The sequence below is a fragment of the Cyanistes caeruleus genome, chromosome 23 (genome assembly GCF_971803275.1).
Source record: "Cyanistes caeruleus chromosome 23, bCyaCae1.hap1.1, whole genome shotgun sequence".
NCBI lineage: Eukaryota > Metazoa > Chordata > Aves > Passeriformes > Paridae > Cyanistes > Cyanistes caeruleus.
In genome coordinates, this window is record NC_141723.1 from 6,672,469 (window position 1) to 6,693,093 (window position 20,625).

General features: G+C 56.8%; 1 protein-coding gene across 6 annotated transcripts in view; it reads left to right on the top strand.

Annotated features, from left to right (window-relative positions):
* The first annotated feature begins 1,009 nt into the window (after nucleotides 1–1,009).
* The window catches only part of ZBTB16 (zinc finger and BTB domain containing 16), a 54,848-nt gene continuing 35,232 nt past the window's right edge, over nucleotides 1,010–20,625 (top strand). The window contains exons 1-2 of one of the 6 annotated variants that reach the window (XM_086861271.1): nucleotides 1,010–1,161; nucleotides 1,882–3,223. In XM_086861271.1, coding sequence (XP_086717397.1) covers nucleotides 1,956–3,223 — 1,268 coding nt within the window. In that variant the 5' untranslated portion in view covers nucleotides 1,010–1,161; nucleotides 1,882–1,955. Of the gene's footprint in view, nucleotides 1,162–1,229; nucleotides 1,382–1,881; nucleotides 3,224–20,625 lie in introns of those variants that run through there. The other 5 variants (XM_086861272.1, XM_086861270.1, XM_086861269.1 and 2 more) reach the window with 5 other exon arrangements.

Consider the following 20,625-nt stretch of genomic DNA (forward strand, 5'->3'; position numbering starts at 1 on the left):
GGGAGGAACTCAAGCAGTTTGAGACAATTAAAAACCCCATCCTGCAGGCACGCTGGCTGCCTGTGCGGTGCGTCCCCGCTCTCTGCCAATTACAGCGGCAGAGTTATAACCCCCGAAAAAATAGGAGTAAGCTGATGCCTTACCCTTAGCTATAGTACAGCGAGCGCAGCGTTATCACACGCGTCTAATAACCCGCGCAGCGCCGCCGTGCATCGTGAGGCCTCCGTTATTAGGCTGTTCTCGTTAAATGACTGCTATCATCTGGTCCCAAAGTACATTAAATCCCATTATAATTATAAACACACTTCCCCATAACGTTCTCCTTAGATTACATTTGCGCTGCTTTACCCCAAGGGTATCTTTGTACTAATGCCGTCCATGTTTGTTGTTTTAGCTGACGATCCCGGGCCCTGCGCTGGCTGTCTTGTGCCACGGGTGCAGCAGGGAGGGAGGGAGGGAGGGGAGAGGGGAGAGCTGTGTGTGCCCCTCCCCGAGGACTACACAGGTCTCTGGGCGCGCTGAGCGGGCGCACCGCCAAGGAGCCGGGGCACACGCACATCCTCGGCCGAGGATGCTCAGGGCTCAGGGCGCTGCTCGGCCCGCAGCTGCCGGTGTCACGGTGTGCCCGGCGCCTTCCGTGCGGTTCGCTCCTTTCCCAGAGCCGAGCCTTGCGGCGGAGCCCCACGGCCCGTCCTGGGGTGCGGGCACTCGCCACGTCCCTACACACAAGTGGTGCCGCCACGGCGTCAGTATTTTATCGCCGGGCGGGGGAGAGTGAAACCAGCTTCGTCGGGGCGACAACGTGCTCGGTGTCACATCATGTCACAACCACCGCGGCTCCCGGTCGGAATCCGCCACCGGACCCCAGACCGGGCTCTGGGGCTGGATTTTACCGTCTCCACCCCCGGGGCCGGGGGTCCGCCCAGGCGCGGCGCGGGGGGCGGCTTTGTCTGGCGCGGCGGCGGCGCAGCCCGTCGGGCCGGGGGGCGCAGCCCGTCGGGGCGCTCGCAGCGGGGCCGGGGGCAGCCGCGCCGCCGCCCGGTGCCGCTCCCGGTACCGCCGGGCTTCCGGGTACCGGGCTCCCGGGGCGCCGCCGCCTCCGGCTCCTCCATGTTTGTTGTCGGCAGCGCTGTCCAGCCGCTGCCGCTGCGCTCCCGCAAGGTGCGGGGCTGCGCGGGCGGGGCCGGGCGGGGGCGCCCGCACTCAGCCGGGCGGGGGCGGGCGGGGGCGGGCGGGGGTGGGTGGGCGCTGGGGGCGGCCTGACGCGGCCGCGGGGCGGCCCGTGGGCCGGCGCCGCCGTGATTTGCTGCGCGGCGCGGCGAGCGGCGGCGGCGGCGATGAGAGCGGGCAGTGCGAACTGCCGGAGCAGCCGCCGGCCGCCGTGAGTGCGGGCGAGGGGGGGCGGCACCGCGACCCCCGGGACCCCCGCCCCGGGACCGCCGTGGGGCCGGGGCTCCGCCGCTTCGCCGCGCACCTGATGGGACCGCGCTGCCCCCCCCGGGACGGGGCGGCCGGAGCAGGAGTCGGGCGGCGGCGGGGGATGCGCACCTTCCTCTCCCTTCCCTCCCTCGCTTTTCCCGGCCGGCGGTAGCGGGGACGCGGCTCCGGCAGCCGCGGATCCGCCGCGCAGAGGGGAAACTTTTGGGCGAGTCGCTGCTGGGCTGCGGGCTAACTTCCCTCTCCCCGATCCCTTCTCTTCCCCACTCCCTTCTACTCTCTGCTCCCTTCTCACTTCTCCTCTCCGTTCTCTCCCCGGTTTTTCTTTCTCCCCCTCCTTTTTTCTCTTTTTTCCCCTTTTCTCTCTCTTTCGTCTCTTCCCTCCCCTCTCCCCCTTTCCCGCTCCACTCTGCTCCTCTCCCCCTCCGCCTTTTGTTTTCGCAGATAGTCGGCACACAAAGCTGGTCCCAGATTTGAGCGACGGCGAGACACCCTGATGTGTGAGCCTGGGGCGCGCCATGGATCTGACTAAGATGGGGCTGATCCAGCTGCAGAACCCCTGCCACCCCACCGGGCTGCTGCACAAAGCCAACCAGATGCGCCTGGCGGGGACGCTGTGCGACGTGGTCATCATGGTGGACAGCCAGGAGTTCCATGCGCACCGGACCGTGCTGGCCTGCACCAGCAAGATGTTTGAGATCCTCTTCCACCGCAACAGCCAGCACTACACCCTGGACTTCCTCTCGCCAAAGACATTCCAGCAGATCCTGGAGTACGCGTACACCGCCACCCTACAAGCCAAGGTCGAGGACCTGGATGACCTGCTCTATGCTGCTGAGATCCTGGAAATAGAGTACCTGGAGGAGCAGTGCCTGAAGATCCTGGAGACTATACAGGCTTCTGAGGACAATGACACCGAGGTCGCCATGGCTGATGGAGGTGCCGCCACCACCACTGAGGAGGAGGAGGAGAGGAAGTCGAGGTACATCAAGGGCCTCTTCATCTCCAAGCCCACTGGTGAGGAGGGTGGCTATGCTGGCATGGCCAGCCAGAGTCTGCCAGCAGCCACAGTGGAGCAGAGCCCCTCTGCCTCCGCATCCTACTGCTCCCTCTCTTCCATGAGCCCCACCAAGGCGGCGGTGGACAGCTTGATGACCATCGGGCAGTCACTGCTGCAGGGTGCCCTGCCACCCAGTGTCCCCGAGGACTCACGCTCTGCCACCACCCGCCGCCCGTCCAGCCTCGCTGAAGTCAAAACTGAAGCTATGCAGGTGGATGAGGCCTCCAGTCGTGACAGTCCCCGGACAGCCGAGCCCGGTGCCTCCAGTGGGGAGAAGCCTGACGAGAAGGGCAAGGAAGGACCTGGCACCCCGACCCGCAGCAGTGTCATCACCAGTGCCCGTGAACTGCACTACACCCGTGAGGAGGGTGCAGAGCCACCCCCTGATCCCGGCCAGGGGCTGCCGCTGGGGCCGGAGCCGTCCGCCGCTGCCCCAGGAGAGAAGCCCTTGGGCATCTACTCATTGCTGCCGAACCACAAGACTGAGCCGGTGCTCGGCGTGCCGCCCACGGTGGCATCTGCCCTGCACGTGCAGCCGGCCCTGGCTGTCTCCATGGACTTCAGCGCCTATGGCGGGCTGCTGCCCCAGGGCTTCATCCAGCGGGAGCTGTTCAGCAAGCTGGGGGAGCTGGCAGCCGGCATGAAGACAGAGAGCAGAGCCCTGGGTGAGCAGTGCAGCGTGTGTGGGGCAGAGCTACCGGACAACGAGACCCTCGAGCAGCACAGGTGAGTGCCGAGGCCGTGCTGCAGCGGGCAGCCAGGATCTCGCCAGAGGGTTTCGCTGTCTGAGTGTCGTGTGCGCTGGTGCGAAGTTTCCGTCATGAGCCCCAAAACTTGTGGAGTAGCGTTCTCAGAGGGATGGCTGTTGCAGCTCCCCAGATCTGGCGACTGTGCCAGAAGGTTCCTTCCAGTGAGTGCTGGTTGGAGACAGCCCAAGATGAGCTGGGGCCGTCGGTGTTTCCTGCGAGCATAAACCCCACCAGTTTCCGTGGCTGGTGTCAACCAAGCAGCTCACAGTTGCTGCCCTTTGAGTTTAGGGATCTGCGTGTGGAGAGATGCAGTGGGGACAGGCAGCACTCGCCCACTCTCTTGAGAGCCGGTCCCTCCTGTGCCAGTGCCGGGGCACGCCAGCACGGGCAGTGGTGGCAACATGTGGTGACTTGCCAGCCTGGGGGGGTTTGTGCTGCTCAGCTTCCCGGTTTATGAAACATTTACACTTGGCACGAAGCGGCGCGGGGGTCAGGCTGGGTAACGCCGGGGCGAGCGCGCAGGGCTCGGTGCCGCAGAGCCGCGGGTCTGTCCGTGCGGGGAAGGGGAAGGGCTGACCCTCCAAGGGCTGCAGCTGCGGCTCCGGGGGTCCCCTGCTCAGGGCGGGGGGATGTCTGTGCTCAGTCCCAGCCCGCAGCCTGGGGCTCACTGCTGCCTGGGAGCGTGGTGGTGGCTGCGGACACGGGAGCTCAGCGCTCCGCTTATTGCCTGCAGGTCGTGGCTCAGGGACCAGCGCTTGTTCCCTGATTTGGCTGGGGAAGAGAGCCACGTTAATTACCACACCAAAATCGGCGTCGCCAGTTAAATCCCATGGCTCTGAACGTGCTTCGGTGAGCGCTGCTCTGGCCCCCGGTGCGGCTGCAGCCCCGCGACAGGACAGCGGCGTCCTGCCTAGGGAAGGCATCACCGGCATGGTGCCTTAGCTTCTCCCTGCCTCCCCTGGCAGCGCATCCTGACAGATTTTTAATGAATCAACAGGTTTATTAGTGCTTATGCACGTCAGGCGCTGCAGGGCCGGTGCCGGTGCCGGCACGCTCCTCCGGCGGGGCGCTCGGTGCTGCCGGCGGGGCGCTCGGTGCTGCCGGCGGGGCGCTCGGTGCTGCCGGCGGGGCGCTCGGTGCTGCCGGCGGGGCGCTCGGTGCTGCCGGCGGGGCGGGATCGCTGCTGGCGGCTGCCGGAGCCGTGGCTGCCCGTACGCTCAGCCCGAGCGCTCCGAGCAGCTGCCGAGCCGGGATGCTCAGCCCTGCGGGGCTGCCAGCATCGCCCCTCGCTCTGCCGCACGGACCCTGCGGGGAGCAGCCTTCACCCCTTGAGGGTCCTCGCTCCGTGTGGGTGCACCGCCGCTTTCCGCTTTGTTTCCCCCTCCCGCGAGTGGGAGAGCTGGGGCTGGCGTTGGTTACGTCCCCGAAGCCGGCTCGGCCGTGCGGTGATGCAGACCGAACGTCACCGGGAGAGCTGCAGTGAGGGCTCAGGGAGAATTTTAACGTGCTTTTCTGCCACGGTCTCAAGGCTCTCCCCTTGCCCCTGCAAGCCCAGAGCAGCGGTTGCTGTGGCCGCGGTGGAGGGCGATGCTGGGGCTGTCCGGAGGCTCCTGTCGCCTGCCGTGAATCTGTCCAGGGATAGGGAGAGCCGGTCACATCCTTCCGTGTGCTCTGAGATGAGGGAGCGTGGCCCAGCTGTCCAGTACGGCAGCCCCTATTTCACAGAGCCTTCCCGGGCACAGCTTGTTTGGACAGCCACGGCTGCAGCCATAGCTTATTTCTCACTTATTCACGATCCTTATGGTGAGGCTGGGCACACGCCGTGCTCCGCGGGGCTCGGGGTCTGCCTGGAGCACGGAGCTTGGCACTCGCCCCTGCCAGCAGAGCCTTAAAGGCAGTTGCTGAAGCCAGCACCAAACTCTGTTTGCCTCTTCTTGCTTTCAGACCAATTACCTGGCGCTGGCAAACTTTGCAGGGTTAGCCAAATCCTTTGAGCCGTGTTTAAACTGATCTGTAAGACCGTCCATGTTGAAAGGCATTGGGTAACAGTCCAATGAACTCACTCCCCGGCCCCCAGAGTCTAAATCCCAGGCGGTTCGTGTGTAGACAGGGTCTCATGTGGCTTTTTTATAGTGTTTGCTTTCTAATACGTTGTGAGAATTACCATTTGGGGAGGATTTGTGGGATCCTATTGTATTCATGGAGCTGTTAAGCAGCATCTGCGCTGGGTTGGGATCTGCAGCTCTCTGCCGGAGCAGCTCTGGTGGCAGCTGCACCGTGCTGGCTGCGGGCTCCTCTTCGCTCCACTGCCTGCTGCTGAGGGGCCCTGGGGATGTGCACCCTGCTCTGGGCACCACCTCCCCAACCGGCTGCAGGGGGGGCAGGATGTGCCAGGGGCACCACGGAGTCACTCGTTGACTTTCGCTGACCTCTTTCTGCCGTGCGCTCGCTGCTGTGGTTTTGCTTTCCGACCCTGATGCGAGGCGGAGAAGCCAAATCAGAGCCGTTCCCAGCTGTGGTGAGCTGGGGGGCAGGGAGCAGGGGCAGGGGTACCTCACTGTTCCATGGGTGTTTGGCTGCCAGTGTGACAGCTTCCACGTGCCGAGCCCCAGCAGGGGACAGAGCCCGGAGCCACCCAGCACCGATGCCGCTCGTTCCGCAGGGAGCTCAGTGAGCCAGCGTGTGCCGAGCCTGTTTGCAGAGCACAGGCAGCCCATGCATATGGCAGGGCTGTTTGTTTACACACACATGCCTATAGAAGTGTAAACATATATGTTTATAGTCTTGGAGTCTTCTGAGTGTTGTTCCTGTCTTCATTAGTATGGGAAGCACGTGCAGGAAAAAGGAGAGCAGAGGGTTGGCCTGGCCTCGGCAAGCACAGGGGGCCACTGGCCCTGGGTGACAGACAGTGCCCGAGGGACAGTCATCTGCCCTGGCCCAGTGTGGTAACACGGCTCCGTGGCCTCGTGGCAGCATTGTCTGTGCCGTGTCATACCCAGGGGCACTGAGCTGTGACCTTTCTGGGGCCAAGTGGCCACAAGCCTTGGCGCTGCTTCTGATCGGGGTTTTCAGGTCCCTGAACCCACCGGCTGCTGCATGATCCATTTTTTTTCTCCCTTACCAAGCTTATGATTTTGACTAATTGAGTGTAGATTGAGTCGTCGAGTGTTTAATTTTTTTTATAAAAGATTTCCTTCTGGGTTCAGCAAAGTTCAGACTTAATCTAATGTTAGTATTGATCGTCGCTTCTAATTGCAGACAAAAAAGCCATAGTTCAGCGGCCCTTTTGGGGGCTGTTTTGTGAAGGAAAACCTCCAAGCTGCAAGGCGAGAGCTGTGCTGAGCTGCCAACTGAGCCTGGCATAATTTGTCATCGGGAAGTTAAATAACTTAAAACTTTAAAAAAATTAAAGCATGTCTTTATAAAGTGATAGCAACTGGGAAGGCTGCCAGCGGGGATGTGATCCCATACGCTTCATTTATGGCACAGTCGAGGATCCCAAGCCGATGCTGCCCGGGAATTCGCCCTCCACAGCGATGTGGCTGCTGGCAGCACGTGTGGCAGTGCGAGATGGAGATGCTGCTCTGGAAAGCAAAAGTGTTTTCGTGGTGATGGTGTCATGAGGCCGATGGAGGCCAGTGGTGTGTGAATGCTCCTCGTGGGGTGATTTTGGGTGCAGGGTGCTTGTCCTCACTGTCATATGGGGGGGATGTACCCTGGGGAAAGCTTCCACGCCAACTGTCAGGTCTGTTGTGTGTTTTGGGGTTCCATGGCCGAGCTGTCAGCTGTGTGTTTGTGCCAGTGGAGGATTTAAGGACAGGGTAAGGAGGCTCACTCTGCCCCAGTGGCTGCTGTCCAGCCACTGTACCCCAAACTCCAGATTTGTGCCCTCTTTTCCCATTTAAGGCAGGAAAGTAGTGGATCTGCCTCTCTGCTACCACCAGCACCAGTGTTCAGGGCCAGGCATCGATGCTCCCATCAGTCTGAAATGCTCCTGCTTGGGAAAACTGCAGCTTCCCATCTGGATCCAGCCTTTGGCTCTTCCTCTGGCAGCCTCACCTCCCCTCTCTCCACCTGGATTAGCTGAGCGTTGTACTGCTAATGCCATTAGGCACGTTGGCACTGCTCGGCGTGTCACAGTGAGAAACAGATGCAGTGTACCATTAAAGCAATAAACGTGATAAATCGGATCCCAAGTGCTTTGTGAGATGTTATTAGTGTTAATTTCAGTAGCCAAATACAGTAGTTGGTTTTTATTTTATTTTAAGCATTTGTCAATTTATGTTCCACTGCAATTTAAACTTAAAAAAAAAGGAGGAAAAATGGAAAGCAAGGCGGGGACGGATGGAAAGGCCGGGACAGCAGCCCCCCAAACTCTGCCCATGATTACTTCCAGAGTTGGAGGATGACCTGGCAGCTCTTGTTTCTTGCTGATGGGCCTTATTAGCAGCACCTGGCATCATAAGGGGCTAATGGAAACCAGCGTTCCCGGCTGCCGGGCCGCGGTGCAGGGCAGCCGGGCGAGGAAGCTCTTATTAGCTTTATGGGCAGGGGGACGTGCCCCGCTCAGGAAATGAATGTTGCAGCTAAGGTCCACAGCGCTGACCCCGAGCGTGTAACCTGTGAGCGCTGGCCGAGACCCCGCGCAGGATGCTTGGGATTTCGGGGGCTCTCTGGTTCTTGTCACGGGCAGAGGGGGAATACAACGTGGTATGTTGCAGCCTTGAACTTTTGATTTATTCAGTGGGTGACTTAACCATTTCCATACTCGGCTCCAAGTGTGGAGGGAGAAAAGCCCTCTTTGGCTTCCACATTATTCCGTCCATTATTCTGCATCAGTTTAGTTATGCATACACTACATTTGAAATTGAAGCTCTGAGGCTCCCATCAGAAAACACCTATTTCTGTGTATTTGTTTGTTTGTTTGTTTGTTTCCCTCTGCCCAGTGAAACTCTGGTTTCTCCTGGCTGTGATGCCTGGTGCTTCTGACACCTTGCAGAGGGACATCCAGGAGTGTGATGGGGTCATTGCCTGCTCTCTGCCTGGTGTGCAGCCCCTTCCCCAGCACTCTTTAGTTCCCAGGGACCAGGACCCCACTGGCTGTAGGGCTGGGACCCCAATACATGAAACCTGTGGCACTGAGGACACTTGGGTGACTTTTCCCCAGAGCTGGCTGTTGCTGCAGCAGCTCGATGAGATTTGCAGAGCATCCTCAGTCCTTGTTACACCTCGTACAGTGATGTTGGTTAAAATGCCTTTACAGCTGTACAGAGGGCCTCTCAGAGAGCCTGTGCTGGTTCAGGGGTGGCTGTCCACCCTTTCTTCCTTTCCCTGGAGCATGGGAGTGGTGCAGAGCAGCCTGGGCTGTTGGTGACAGAGCATTCTTGCAGCCTTCCCTGCTTCTGCGGGATGTTGGTTCTATAGTTACACCAGTCTGTAAATCTGTTTTCCTTGGATAGAGTAAAATGATCTGCATTTTCCTTTTTGCCTGCAATTAGCAAGATTTTTCTTTTATTCTTCCCCTACCCCCCTTGACAGCTTCAAGAGAGGCTTTAAATGAGTAATTACTAAATATTTCCCGGCAGCCAAACACGGGGCCATGGCATCTCCTGTTGCAAAAGTGAAAAATATTTCTGTTTGCAGTTAATTTTAGTGGCAGGCAGATCATGTTAACTGGGTGTAATTGCTTCCAGATATGGCAGAGGGTTTTGTGTGTTGGGATGAAGGGTCTGGTAAGTGCTCACTTCCTGTGTAAATTAGCCTATTCCATTCATTCCTCCTCACCCAGCAGTCCTGGCTTGTGTCACTCTGCCGGTGAGGGGTTCTTCTCCCCTGCCTGGCTCAGCACTTTATGGTGGGATCAGTCCTTTGCAGGGCATCGCTCCCTCCTTTGCTGGAAGGGATCTGCGTCCTGCTCTGCAGCCGGTGACCCGGACAGAGCTTGGCATTCACCCTGGCCCTGGTAGAGTCTGGTGGTGTGACAGGTACCAGCTGAAACAGGGAGGGTGGCACAAAGGGAATTTCAGACAGGATATCATATGAGCAGTAGGGAAAGGTGCTTGCATCCTTCGGAATAAATGCCGACATGGCAGGGGAGTCTGCGTGTGGCCAGGCACCTTTTAACATTGGCTGATGATTTTCCAGTGCAGTTGTGACATCTCCTTTTGTTCCCAGGCTGAAGCCCACTTGCTGAGCCCTGCTGTGGGGTGTTCAGAGTATCACTTGTGTGTCTGCTCTGAAAAATCTTTATGCAGGCTGAGGCACGCCCGAACAACTTGGATTCGTTTTGGAACACTCTGGTTCGCGTTGGCAGTGCTCTGGGTAACTTCTGTGCTGACAGCAGAGCAGCAGCTACCTTTGGAAGAGTACAGGTGCTGTTGGACCACGTCATTCACAAAGGAGGTCGATTCCTCTTTTTGGCAAGAGGTCACTCTGCATCTGAAGGAGGGAGCATTGCCCTAAAATCAGGGTTGTGGGAGCAAGCCTTTGTGGCCCAGGCTCACACGCTGGCCAGGGGCCAGGGCCGCCCGGATCATTTTCGCTGTAGTGTTCTTAACTGATTTTAAGTAGATTATGGTTGGATACGCGCCCTGCTGTGCTGGTTCAGGTTTCCATCGGCCTTAGTAGTTTCATTGCTGTTTTATTGGCACGTTGTTTAGCAAACAAACCGGCAATGTGTGATTGAGGAAAAGCTTCTCCACGTAGGCACGAGCGCTGCAAGGCGCGCAAAGCCTGGCTAGAGCCGCCCGCCCGCCATAAATCAGCGTTAAACGCCCTGCTTTGTTGCGGTGTCAGCGCGGGAGATGCGCTGGTTATCGGCGTGGATCAGCCGGGCTGATAACCCCCTGCTCTGCTCAGCGCTCAGCCAGGAGCGGCCGGCTCGCCGCAGCGGGGACAGCTCTGGCTGCCGGCACGGCGATGCTGCGCCTTCGCCGCGCACACCGCCGGGAACCTGCCCACCCCCTGCTTGAGAAAATACACCTTCATCCAGCTGGGGGGAGGAAGGTGCTCTGTAAAGAAGGGAAACGTCAACTGAGCATAAAAATAAAGAGAAACTCAAAAAGCCCATGGTGCCAAGCAGCAGTCCATTTCCATTGCCAGCGGCAGGCTTCAAAAGACGCGGTTGGGGTACGTGGGGACATGGGGGACGTGGGGACGTGTTTTAGTGGTGGGTTTGGCAGCGCCGGGAGAACGGTTGGTCTCGATGCCTCAGACGTCTTTCCCAACCTTTGTGATTCCCAAACACCGACCCTGCCAGAGTTCAAGGAGTGTTTGGACAATGCTCTCAGGCACATGGTGGGGTTTTTGGGGCCGTCCTGTGCAGTGCCAGTAGTTGAATGTTGATGATCCTTTTGGGTTCAGGATAATCTGTGATTTCCACACCAGGTACTGCACCATTTACAGCCCTCATGTGGTTTTCTGCTCCATCATAACTACTGAATGTGCTTTTATGCTTTTGCCACTGAGTCTGGGGATGGTGCTGGACTCCACATGCTTTGTCCTTGGTCACCTTCCCTCGTTCTCGTCGCCATGCAGTATTTATAGTAAATCATATTAGAAAGGAGTGCTAAAGAGGAAGCATGATTCATCCTGCTTGAAACCACCACTGACATAAATAAAGGCAAAGCGCTTACTACGTGTTTTTTATTATGGTATTTAGGGACAGGTTGTACTAATTTTGGCGTGCACAGAGTAAACCCGGGAAGGCTATGACTCCAAGAAATCCAGTTTCACCACAGCACAGGCTATGTTTTTAAAAAACTCAACCAAAACCAAGCCAGCCTTCTTGAAAGTGCATGTGCATGGCAGCACAAGGCTTTTGGGACAGCTCATTGCCTTCCAGATCTCACTGCGTGTCTTTGGCTGTTCCGCTGGTTTCTCAGGGCTTTGCTGTCATGCAGGAGCAGAGAGGGCTGTGAGCTGAGGCATCACCTTTACCTGTGAGGGTATCAGGGATCCCACAGAAGCTGTGGCTGCCCCATCCCTGAAGTGTCCAAAGCCAGGGTGGACAGGGCTTGGAGCAAGCTGGGGCACTGGAAGGTGTCCCTGCCCGTCACAGAGGGTTGAAATGGGATGAGCTTTAAGGTCCCGCCCAATCTAAGGCATTCTAAGCCATTTTGTTATCACAGGTCTGGAACAGGATGTGCAAATTGTAGCAGAAAGGGGCTCCCTGATGAGGGGATGCACAGAGGGGATGTGCAGAGGGGATGCTCGCTGCAGAGACCCTGCCAACAGCTCTCAGACTGTGTGAGCCGGGGCTGCCACAGCAGGGCACAGGCAGGGCTGGGGACGGGCACGGGCTGCAGTGACAGCCGGCTGCACAGCACACGTGAACGGCCTTTGTGTGGGGAGAGGAGGCAGCGGCGCTGAGCAGCACCCACACCTCGCTGGCACCGGCACACCGAGCCCTGGCAGCGCCTGCTGGCCACCGGGCCACGGCGCCGGGGTGGGTCCTGTCTGCCGTGGCGTGGTGGGGACACTGCAGTGCCACCAGCCCACACGCCAGGGCCCCTTTCTGCCAAACAGCACGGCCCTCAGAACCGAAACCCTCTGTATCTCCCACCTGCCTGCCCCCCTCCAGGGCGTTCTGCTGTTTTTACCAGGAACGAGCTGATTTCCTCTTTCTTCCTTCCCCCTGTTCTTAGAAAAGATCCCAAGTGCAGAGCACAGGGCACTCCTGCAAATCAGAGCAGTGACCAGAGGTGCCTGTCACACGTGGTGACACACAGGCTCTGCCCACACTGCCTTTGCCTTCTTCTGCACATGTGTTGCCTTGGTGGGAACCAGCTTGTGCAATGAAACTGGCAGGAAACCTGCTTCCCTGTAGCAGGAATCATCTTAGGAGCATTTTGACTTGGATGAAAACCTTCCAGTGGAAGAAAAGTGAAAAGTAGTTGGTTTTGTTTCCCAGGTTTCTGTCTTCTCCTTGGGTGAGGGATGGGGCAATGCTATCCTGACTTTGCTACGCCTCCCCCGGCCTTTCAGTTCATCATCACCCTAGCTGAAGGGCAGCATTTGGTTGGGGATTTTTTGGGGAATTTGGGGTTTGCATTTCTGGGGCTGTGGGGAAGATTGCATGTAGGGCAGGGCTGTAGGAAAGGGTGTTGTGGTGGGAACTGGGTCACTGGCAGCTCCCAGCCTGCAGGGTGCTGAGTCAGCAGTACCTGAGAGTGGGGCAGCACTGGGGCTGCCAGGGGATGCCCCCAGACCTGCCTGTGGGATTCCCCCAGCCCAGTCCTGCCCACGGATCTGGGGAGGGACACTGCGATCTCGGGATGCAGAGGCAAGCACTTGTATTGATTTCTGGCTTCTCTGACCCTTTAGCTGGAGGCAGCTCTTCCCTCAGCGTTGAACCAAATGTAACTTAAAGCAGTGCAGAAATGTTTATCATCCTTCCCTTGCAGTAGTGAGCACTGCCCAATGCATTATTGAGCAGGGTGGGATCTGTGGCAGGCTGCCCTGGAGCAGGGGCCATGACCAGCCGGCTCAGGCCAGGGACCAGGGCCTCCAGTGCGTGCTAAGGATGCAGGCATCACTGGGAGGAGAGCTTATACTGGACCTTGCACTGGGAGAGACACCCGGCCAGCTCTGGCTGGCCAGAAGATGGGAAGAGGATGGCAGAAGAGGGGACCATGGTGCTGGGGGGCTGACTGAGGGCTCACAGAGATGGGCATCTCCCGAGGATGACACTCCGGGCTCGGCTGCCACTGGCAGCTGCGCCGCATCCTCCTCTGGCTGGAGGTGGAGAGCAGCTCGCTCCCTAATTAGCACCTTTGTTGCTAAGTGAAGGAAGCGGCCGTGCATGGCGAGCTTCCTGCCGGCGATCCGTGTGTCGAGGAAGGGACCTTCCATCGCCACCGTGTGCAGTGCTGCAGAGTGCAGCCACAGGCACCGAGGGGCCAGAGCCGGGCTGCTCACAGCCCTCCTGTGTGGGGGAGTGTGATCCTGGCACTGTGATCCTGGGGATGTGTGTGATCCTGGCACTGTGATCCTGGCACTGTGATCCTGGGAATGTGTGTGATCCTGGCAGTGTGATCCTGGGAATGTGTGTGATCCTGGCACTGTGATCATGGCAGTGTGTGTGTGCTCCAGGGATAGTGTGTGTGCTCCTGGCAGTGTGTGTGTGCTCCAGGGATAGTGTGTGTGCTCCTGGCAGTGTGTGTGTGCTCCAGGGACAGTGTGTGTGCTCCTGGCAGTGTGTGTGTGCTCCAGGGACAGTGTGTGTGCTCCAGGGACAGTGTGTGTGCTCCTGGCAGTGCCCTCCAGGGACAGTGTGTGTGCTCCTGGCAGTGCCCTCCAGGGACAGTGTGCTGCAGGCAGCGTGGCTCTGCTGCTCCACACCCTCCAGGCACCTCAGCAAGGTGCTGCTTTACCGTGGGCCTGTGACAGTCACCTCCAGGTGCCACCGCTGTCACGGGCTGCACCGAGGGTTGCTGCTGAGGCAGCCCTTCTGCTCCACTCTGCAGCGAGTGTATTTTCAATTACCTCTGGTCACCTCTCACACGGAGTCTGCCCTGGCTGGCTGGGTCAGACATGAGTTAGCTGCAAGTGTCACCGTGTTAAAGGAAATAACCGTGTCGTCTTCGAAGGGATGGTAACGATGGATGTTAATGCCTGTGGAATGACAGCCTGTGGCAGCACTCGTTAAACAAGGCTCCATTTGGATTGCCAAATCCCTTTGATTCTTCCTGCATTATCTTCTGCCTCATCCTGGCTCTGCATCCTGCTGCTGGGAGTTTATTTTATAGGAGCTGTAACATTTGGGCTGTTCTCGTGGCAGTGGTCGATGTGCTCTCCCCACCATCCTCCTCCTCCTCACCTTGTTTAGAGCACTCTTCAGAGTGCTCTTCAGCAGTGAACAGAGAACCATTTGGAGCATGTGGGGGCTCCCAGCCTCTAGACATGTTTTGCAGCCAGAATATCCCATGTTTAGGGTGTGTTTGTTGGAAAACCCATAATATTTCTACTAACAAGTGATGGTTTTGTCATTTTCAGCATCTGTTGCTGGTGACATTCCCCTGTGTATATAAACTTTCCCTTTTCCTTAGTAAATAATGCCAGGGAAATGAGGGTGAAAAGCATCATGATTGTCTGGGCACAGAGATGGGGCTGTCTCTGCACAGCTGCCCGTCCCAGCCCAGCTCTGGAGTGGCCAGGCAGTCCCAAAAGGATGTGCAGAGCAGCCTGGATGCAGCCCCAGCTGCTGACAGTTCCAGCACACTGAGCTGCCCATGGAAAGGACCAGCTAGGGAGCAGGAATGGTGCTGGTTTTCACCCAACATATTTTTGTTCTTGCAAGAGCCAATTTGAAATCTGTTTAACTTTTCAGTGCCCTGTACCCCTTTAAACATTACCCCTTTAAAGGTTTCCAGTGTGTTCTCACTGATGGGTTACCTTTTCTTTCCCCTTGGGCTATAATTAGTGTCCTTTACACAGAATTGCCTTAGAATTGGATTTGAAGAAGATAAGAATCAAATTACCAGTATTTATCTTGTAAATTCCGAAAGTTCTACCGAGAGGCACCATACAAGAAGGATTTTTAAAATATCGTGCCCTGAAAACACCAACCTCCCATGGATCCCAGGATTCTCCTGAGGGTCACATCTGCAAAATACCTTGGGATGCAGGGCAGGGCCAGGAGGGAGACAGGATGGTACTTTCCCCACCAAAACCCTGCTGGTGTTCTGGGGGTGCAGCTTGCTGGCAAAACACCTTCCCTGGGAGGTGAAGGTGCTGAGGCAGGACGAGCATCCCCACTCCCCATGGGTGACTGGGTGCAGGGTGGGAGCATTATCTCAGGCTGGGCTTTGGCCTTGGCTTTCATGTCTGGTCTCATCTAAGCTGGAGAGGAAGAGCCCTTGAAATGCCACCTCTCTCCCGCTTTTCCAGGCTCTCACCTGGGGTCCCTCCCTACTCTGACAGGCAGTTCTCAGATGATGAGGCAAGTTGAGCACCAGAACTGGATGGAGGCAATTTTGGTGGGCTCTGTTTTGGCAGAAATTAAGCATCTGAATTTAAATGAAGGAGGTGGAGAGCCTGGGCAGCTAAGGCCATATTTTCATAGCATAAACAGTTGCAGAAGAAGATTAATGGCATCTGTATAAACACTCCATCGCAGCAGCGAGGGGCCGGGGGTTTTTTTTCATAGTTAGAAAATACTAAGGATGTCTGGAGGCAGGAGACACTGTACTTCCCTCCTGCTCACACCTTCCACCTCCCTGGCCATCCCACAGTAAATATTCCATCCACCCTCAGCCCCGCTCTCCCTTCTCGCAGTAAATTACATATTAAAGTAGCCTGGTAACTGAGCACTGGTTGCTGCGCGATAAGCTCTGGGAAATCGATATGTTTGCCATGTGCCTGCTTGTTTATGACACCTGCCTGCCGAGCAGTTGAGCAATGCTCCGCGGGCCCGGGCTGCACTCACGGGAGGGGCTGCAGCAGCACCGAAGGATTTTCTTGCTCCCCAAGCGAGATATTGCCAGAGCTGCCTGGCAGCATCCTGTCAGGGGGGTGAAACAACAGCAGCGATGGTCTTGGGTGATGCAGAGCACAGGGAGGCACGGTGTGGGTCAAAGATTCATCTATTTTTGGGGCTTCTCCCAGCCCCTCCAAAGGTTTCTGCTCTGCTTCTATTTGCCACCTCCATGGGTAGGTGTGGCAGCAGAGCCCAGGAGTTTAAACACACATTTTGTGCACCGGGGGCAGGGAGGCAGCTGCCATCTCCAGAGCCCTGTGCCCTGAGCCACACAGGGACCCCGCATTCCCCAGCTATACAGAGAACCCACTGGCCACATCCCAGTGCTTGGGGTGGGCCCCAACCCCTCCATCTGCCTGCAGCCACCCCTAGCTCAGCTCATGAGATAGCCCTGACTTGAGAAAACCCTTCCCCTGGACTTCTCAGCCCAAGAGTTTGGGTGCATTGCCTGTGCAAGGGTGGGTGCCTGCTCACGTCCCCCAAGCACCAGTGGGGCTTTGGGGTGGGAGCAGGCATTTTTTTTCTGAAATCCCAGCTCAGCAAACTGCAGTAATTGACCTTTTGACCCAGATATGAAGTTGGAAGGTAAAAGATACAGCTTGCAAGTTTTTTATAAAACTGTTGACCTCTCACAAGATTAACCCAGAGATAATGGTAATTATCAACAGCTTATGGTGGATCCAATCGATGGTGAACATTACCTCCTGCCTAAAACTGAAGGTCGGTGTTTTACTGCAGTGGAGATAACTGCCACGGGTGTTCGCACCGCCATCAGCCAGTAAAACATCCCTGTGCAGGGGAAATCCCTGAATGGGGCATGTGTGGTTCCTGTGGGAAAATGGACTCTTGAGATGGCTCAGTGCAGTGCCCAGGCTTGGGTTTTGGGGCTGCTGAATGCTTCAGTACAGAGCAAACAGCCTCCCCGACACTGTGCTGGCACACCGGGACAGAGGCTCCCTTGGGATACCTGGAGCAGGAGAGTGGGCAAGGAGAGGCAGCACCCTACTCCAAAGAGACACATCCTCTTCCTAGCTTTAGATTGTGTGCTTTCACTTTTTATGTACAAAAGATTGTCCATTTAATTAACTTGAGAGTGCAATTTCAAAACCACTAATGCTTTACACATGACAGCTTTTAAAACACAAGTATTGTTCCAGTACTGCGCCACACTCCCTCTGCCTCTTCTGGGTTGTTTTGGAAACAGATATTCCCTCCCAGCAGACCCCAGTTCTTGAACAGGATTTGAACTGATTTGGGGTGTCTGATCCTGAGTTTGCCTTGTCAGTGTGCCTGGGCTGTCAGGAGCCCCCCGTAAGCAGCAGCAGCGATTCCCTCCATGTCCTCCATGTCTCTCCCTGGGTGTCACCTGTTAATCTCCAGCCAACTGTACTGTGAGCTGGAGCATCTTTTCTCTGGCACTGGCAAGCAGGCTTCTTTTCTGTTCCTTAAGCCTTGGGTTTATCTCCTTTACCTTTTGTTGGTAGAGCTGGTTTCTAATGGATGTGCTTCTGTGCACACCCTCACTTTGACCCCTCACCTGAAACACCCTTCAGCCTTTCCTGGTTCCTTAGTTTTTACCAGGCATCTTTAAGTTGTCCCAAATGGATAAGGTGGGGGTATTCTACAAAGGCTGGCCAAGTGGATGCAGCATGGTCAGTCCAGGCAGCTTATCCAAAATCTACCCACCCTTGCTGATGTGAGGTGCCCTCTCTGCAACCCCCACCCAGCACATGGATGAGCCCCAGACTCCTCTCCCTTCCCTCAGTATCAAGGAGAGCTGCAGGTGGCTCTGGGGAACCCCCCAATTTCCCCTCCTGCATGCCTTTCCCCAGCCTGGCGCAGGGAAATCGGGTGGGAACCTGGAGGCAAGTCACTGCATTTGTTGTTAAAAACTTGCATGCACCACTCCCCCCCCTTTTTTCCCCCATTTTTTTTTTGTAGCTTAGAAACCTCTCTTTGTGGCAGAAGGCTGGGAGGGTTTGAATGCCACATCCCGGCGTAGGAGGCTGACTGGGACCATACGGCTTTATCATTCATTAATTCCTGTGCTCATTCATCCCCCTATTTAAACTTCTCTGTAAAGACGGGAGCTACAGATGGTCTTTTGGTACCCGCTTTAGCCGTCAGCCCTCAGCCCCGACAAAGGGGTACAGAGGGAGCAGCAGAGTGTACAAAATATTTCCAACCATTAGAAATCGAGGTCTCATTCACTGGCAGCTCCTGTTTTGAAAGCGAATTTATGCAAGAGCATCGTAAAGCATGGCCTGAGCCAAAGCATGGCCAGGAGTGGGGCTGCACTGAGGGGCATCATCAGCTGCTTTTGCCTGTGATAATTTCGTGCCAGGTCACTGATTCCAGTTTTATATATTTAAGAATTTATTACTGCTATGACACCAACATCACACTGCGGGAAGCAGTGACCAGAGTGTGCCTGGCAGGGATGCTGTGCCTCAGGTATCCCAGGGCAGCTCGTGCTGCGTGGTGGTTTGTCCTCTCTGTTTGCTGGCACATCTTCCCAGCGTGTTGAGGTTTTACATCTGTGACAGGGATGTGCTGAGCCAGGGATGCACTGGGGCTGCAGTGCTGGGAGTGACACCCGTGACACCTCTGTCTGCCCATGCCCCTCTTGAGATGTGTTTCAAGTCCCACAGGCACAGGGGGTGGCTTTGTGGTTCTGCCCTCAGGAAAGGTTTGCAGGAAGGCACTAGGGCTGTGGGGATGCCAACATGGAAGGGGGTGGCACTTGCACCCCTTGACAGAGAAGGAATGGCCAGTGTCATGGAGATTGTGGAGCTGCTGGGGCACACAGGGGACATTCCCTTAAACAGAGTGGCTGGCTGCTGCCAGGGGGGCTCCAGAGCTGATCCCGGGCACAGCACTCACTGGTGTGATCTGTCCATTCTTCGGGAAAGTCGGGACCAAAAGTTTTCTCTTGGAAAGACCAAATTCTGCGATCTCGTTTTTGCACATGCTGTGCTTAAATATTAACACCAATTGAGCAAATTGCCTTTTAACTGCCTTTATTTGCTTTCATTAACGGTATAATTTAAAAGCTCCCGAATTTGCATGGAACCTGTTGTGCATGTTGGGGAGGGGGTGAGGCTGCTCATAAGTGAATTAATCGTGAGCAAGCCTCCTTAGGGAGGTCCCACGGTGCCAGGATGGCTCAGCAACGCCCGGGTTCGGGACGCCGCGTACTTTTGGCCGGGGCCAGGGGGAGTGGAGCGTGTTGTCAGTGCTGGCGTCCCGCTCAGAGCTTGGCTCGCCCGGAAGGTATTTATTTATTTTTCAGCAAAACATGTTGTACACTGAGCAAAACTAATTATGGAGAGCTGAGGCAGCGTCTTCCTGTTGGTGCACCGGCACTGGGAGCAGTGCGGGAGCATGGAACTGCAGGGGAAGTTGCCGGAGCAGGACCCCGCAGCAGCGAGCAGCCCTGCCTGTGCATCCCTGGCTGTGCATCCCTTCCTGTGCATCCCTGCCTGTGCATCCCTTCCTGTGCATCCCTGCCTCTCATCCCTGCCTGTGCAGCCCTGCCAGTGCATCCCTGCCTGTGCATCCCTTCCTGTGCATCCCTGCCTCTCATCCCTGCCTGTACATCCCTGCCAGTGCATCCCTGCCTGTACATCCCTGCCAGTGCATCCCTGCCTGTGCATCCCTGCCTCTCATCCCTGCCAGTGCATCCCTGGCTGAGCTGGCAGCTCCCAGTGCCGCTCCGGGCAGCGCCGCTCGCTCCCGGTGCGCGCCGGGGCTTTGGCAGCGCATCCAGCGGCAGCCCCGAGAGCCGCACCGTGCAGGGCCGAGCGCTCCGCTCAGGACACTTCCCATTTGACACTTCCCATTTCCGTCCTCTCTCCCAAAAATACGTGATTTCCGAGGGGAATTTTGCAGCAGTGGCCCCATCCCTGAGCTGCCGAGGTGCTTCTCTTGCTGCTACCTCCTCTCCCTGGTCACTTAGGGCTCCCCCAAAGCCGGGCGCAGTGCAGATGCATTAATTTGCTGCCTTGACAAGGTGCATAATGCTCACTTCCCAACTTGTAATTGGAAATAATTAGTTCTTTGTCCTCCCTGGGAACTCCTGAGGAGGCGGCGCAGGCCTGGGCAAAGGCAGCGGTGCCGGCGGAGGACGGGAGGAGATCAGTCCGGGGCTGGGAGAAGGGTCTGGGGAATCCATGTGGAGCGGGGCATTCCCAGCCTGTCCGAGGGCATCTCTCCTGGCGGAGAAGGACTGTGTAACAGCCCAGCGTTACAGTTTCATTAATCAAAGACACTTCCACTGCCCCTGTACAGCAGCACGGCTGCTGCGCCTGTCCCTCGCTGACAGCTCCCTAATTCATCTTCTCGGGGAAGGGGGATGCGCTGCCGCTCCCCACTCGCACTGCCAGTGCCGAGGCCATCGCCTCTTCTCCTTCCCAAACTTCTGAAGCCCAGCCAGCACGAGGAATACTTGGGGAGACTCTCTGGGAACCAGTGAGCACGGGGCAGGCAGTGTGCACAGAGCAAAGGCAGGACTCACAGCTGGACTCCTGCATCCTTGGGGTTCTCCCATCCCTCTCTAAGAGAGGTGTCTCTGCCCATCCCCAAAATACGGGCATAAAACCCCAGTGTGTCCCAGACAGTCACATCCCAGGAGCCTGAACCAGCCCTCCAGAAAGGCACGTGACAATGCACAGATCCAGGCGGTGGCAGGTTGGAATTGGGCATCCTTAATTCTAGCTACAAAAACACAATGTTTTGGAGTTGCTAATAATAAGAAAGTGTTTTCATCAAAGCTTTATTCATCTGTGTGCTGACATCTGGAGAGCCAAGATAGATATTTTCCTTAAGACTGTATTTCCAAGCCATGAGCTCTTCCCTGGCTGTTAATTAATCCTTTGTAGTTTAGCGACTGATGAAATCAT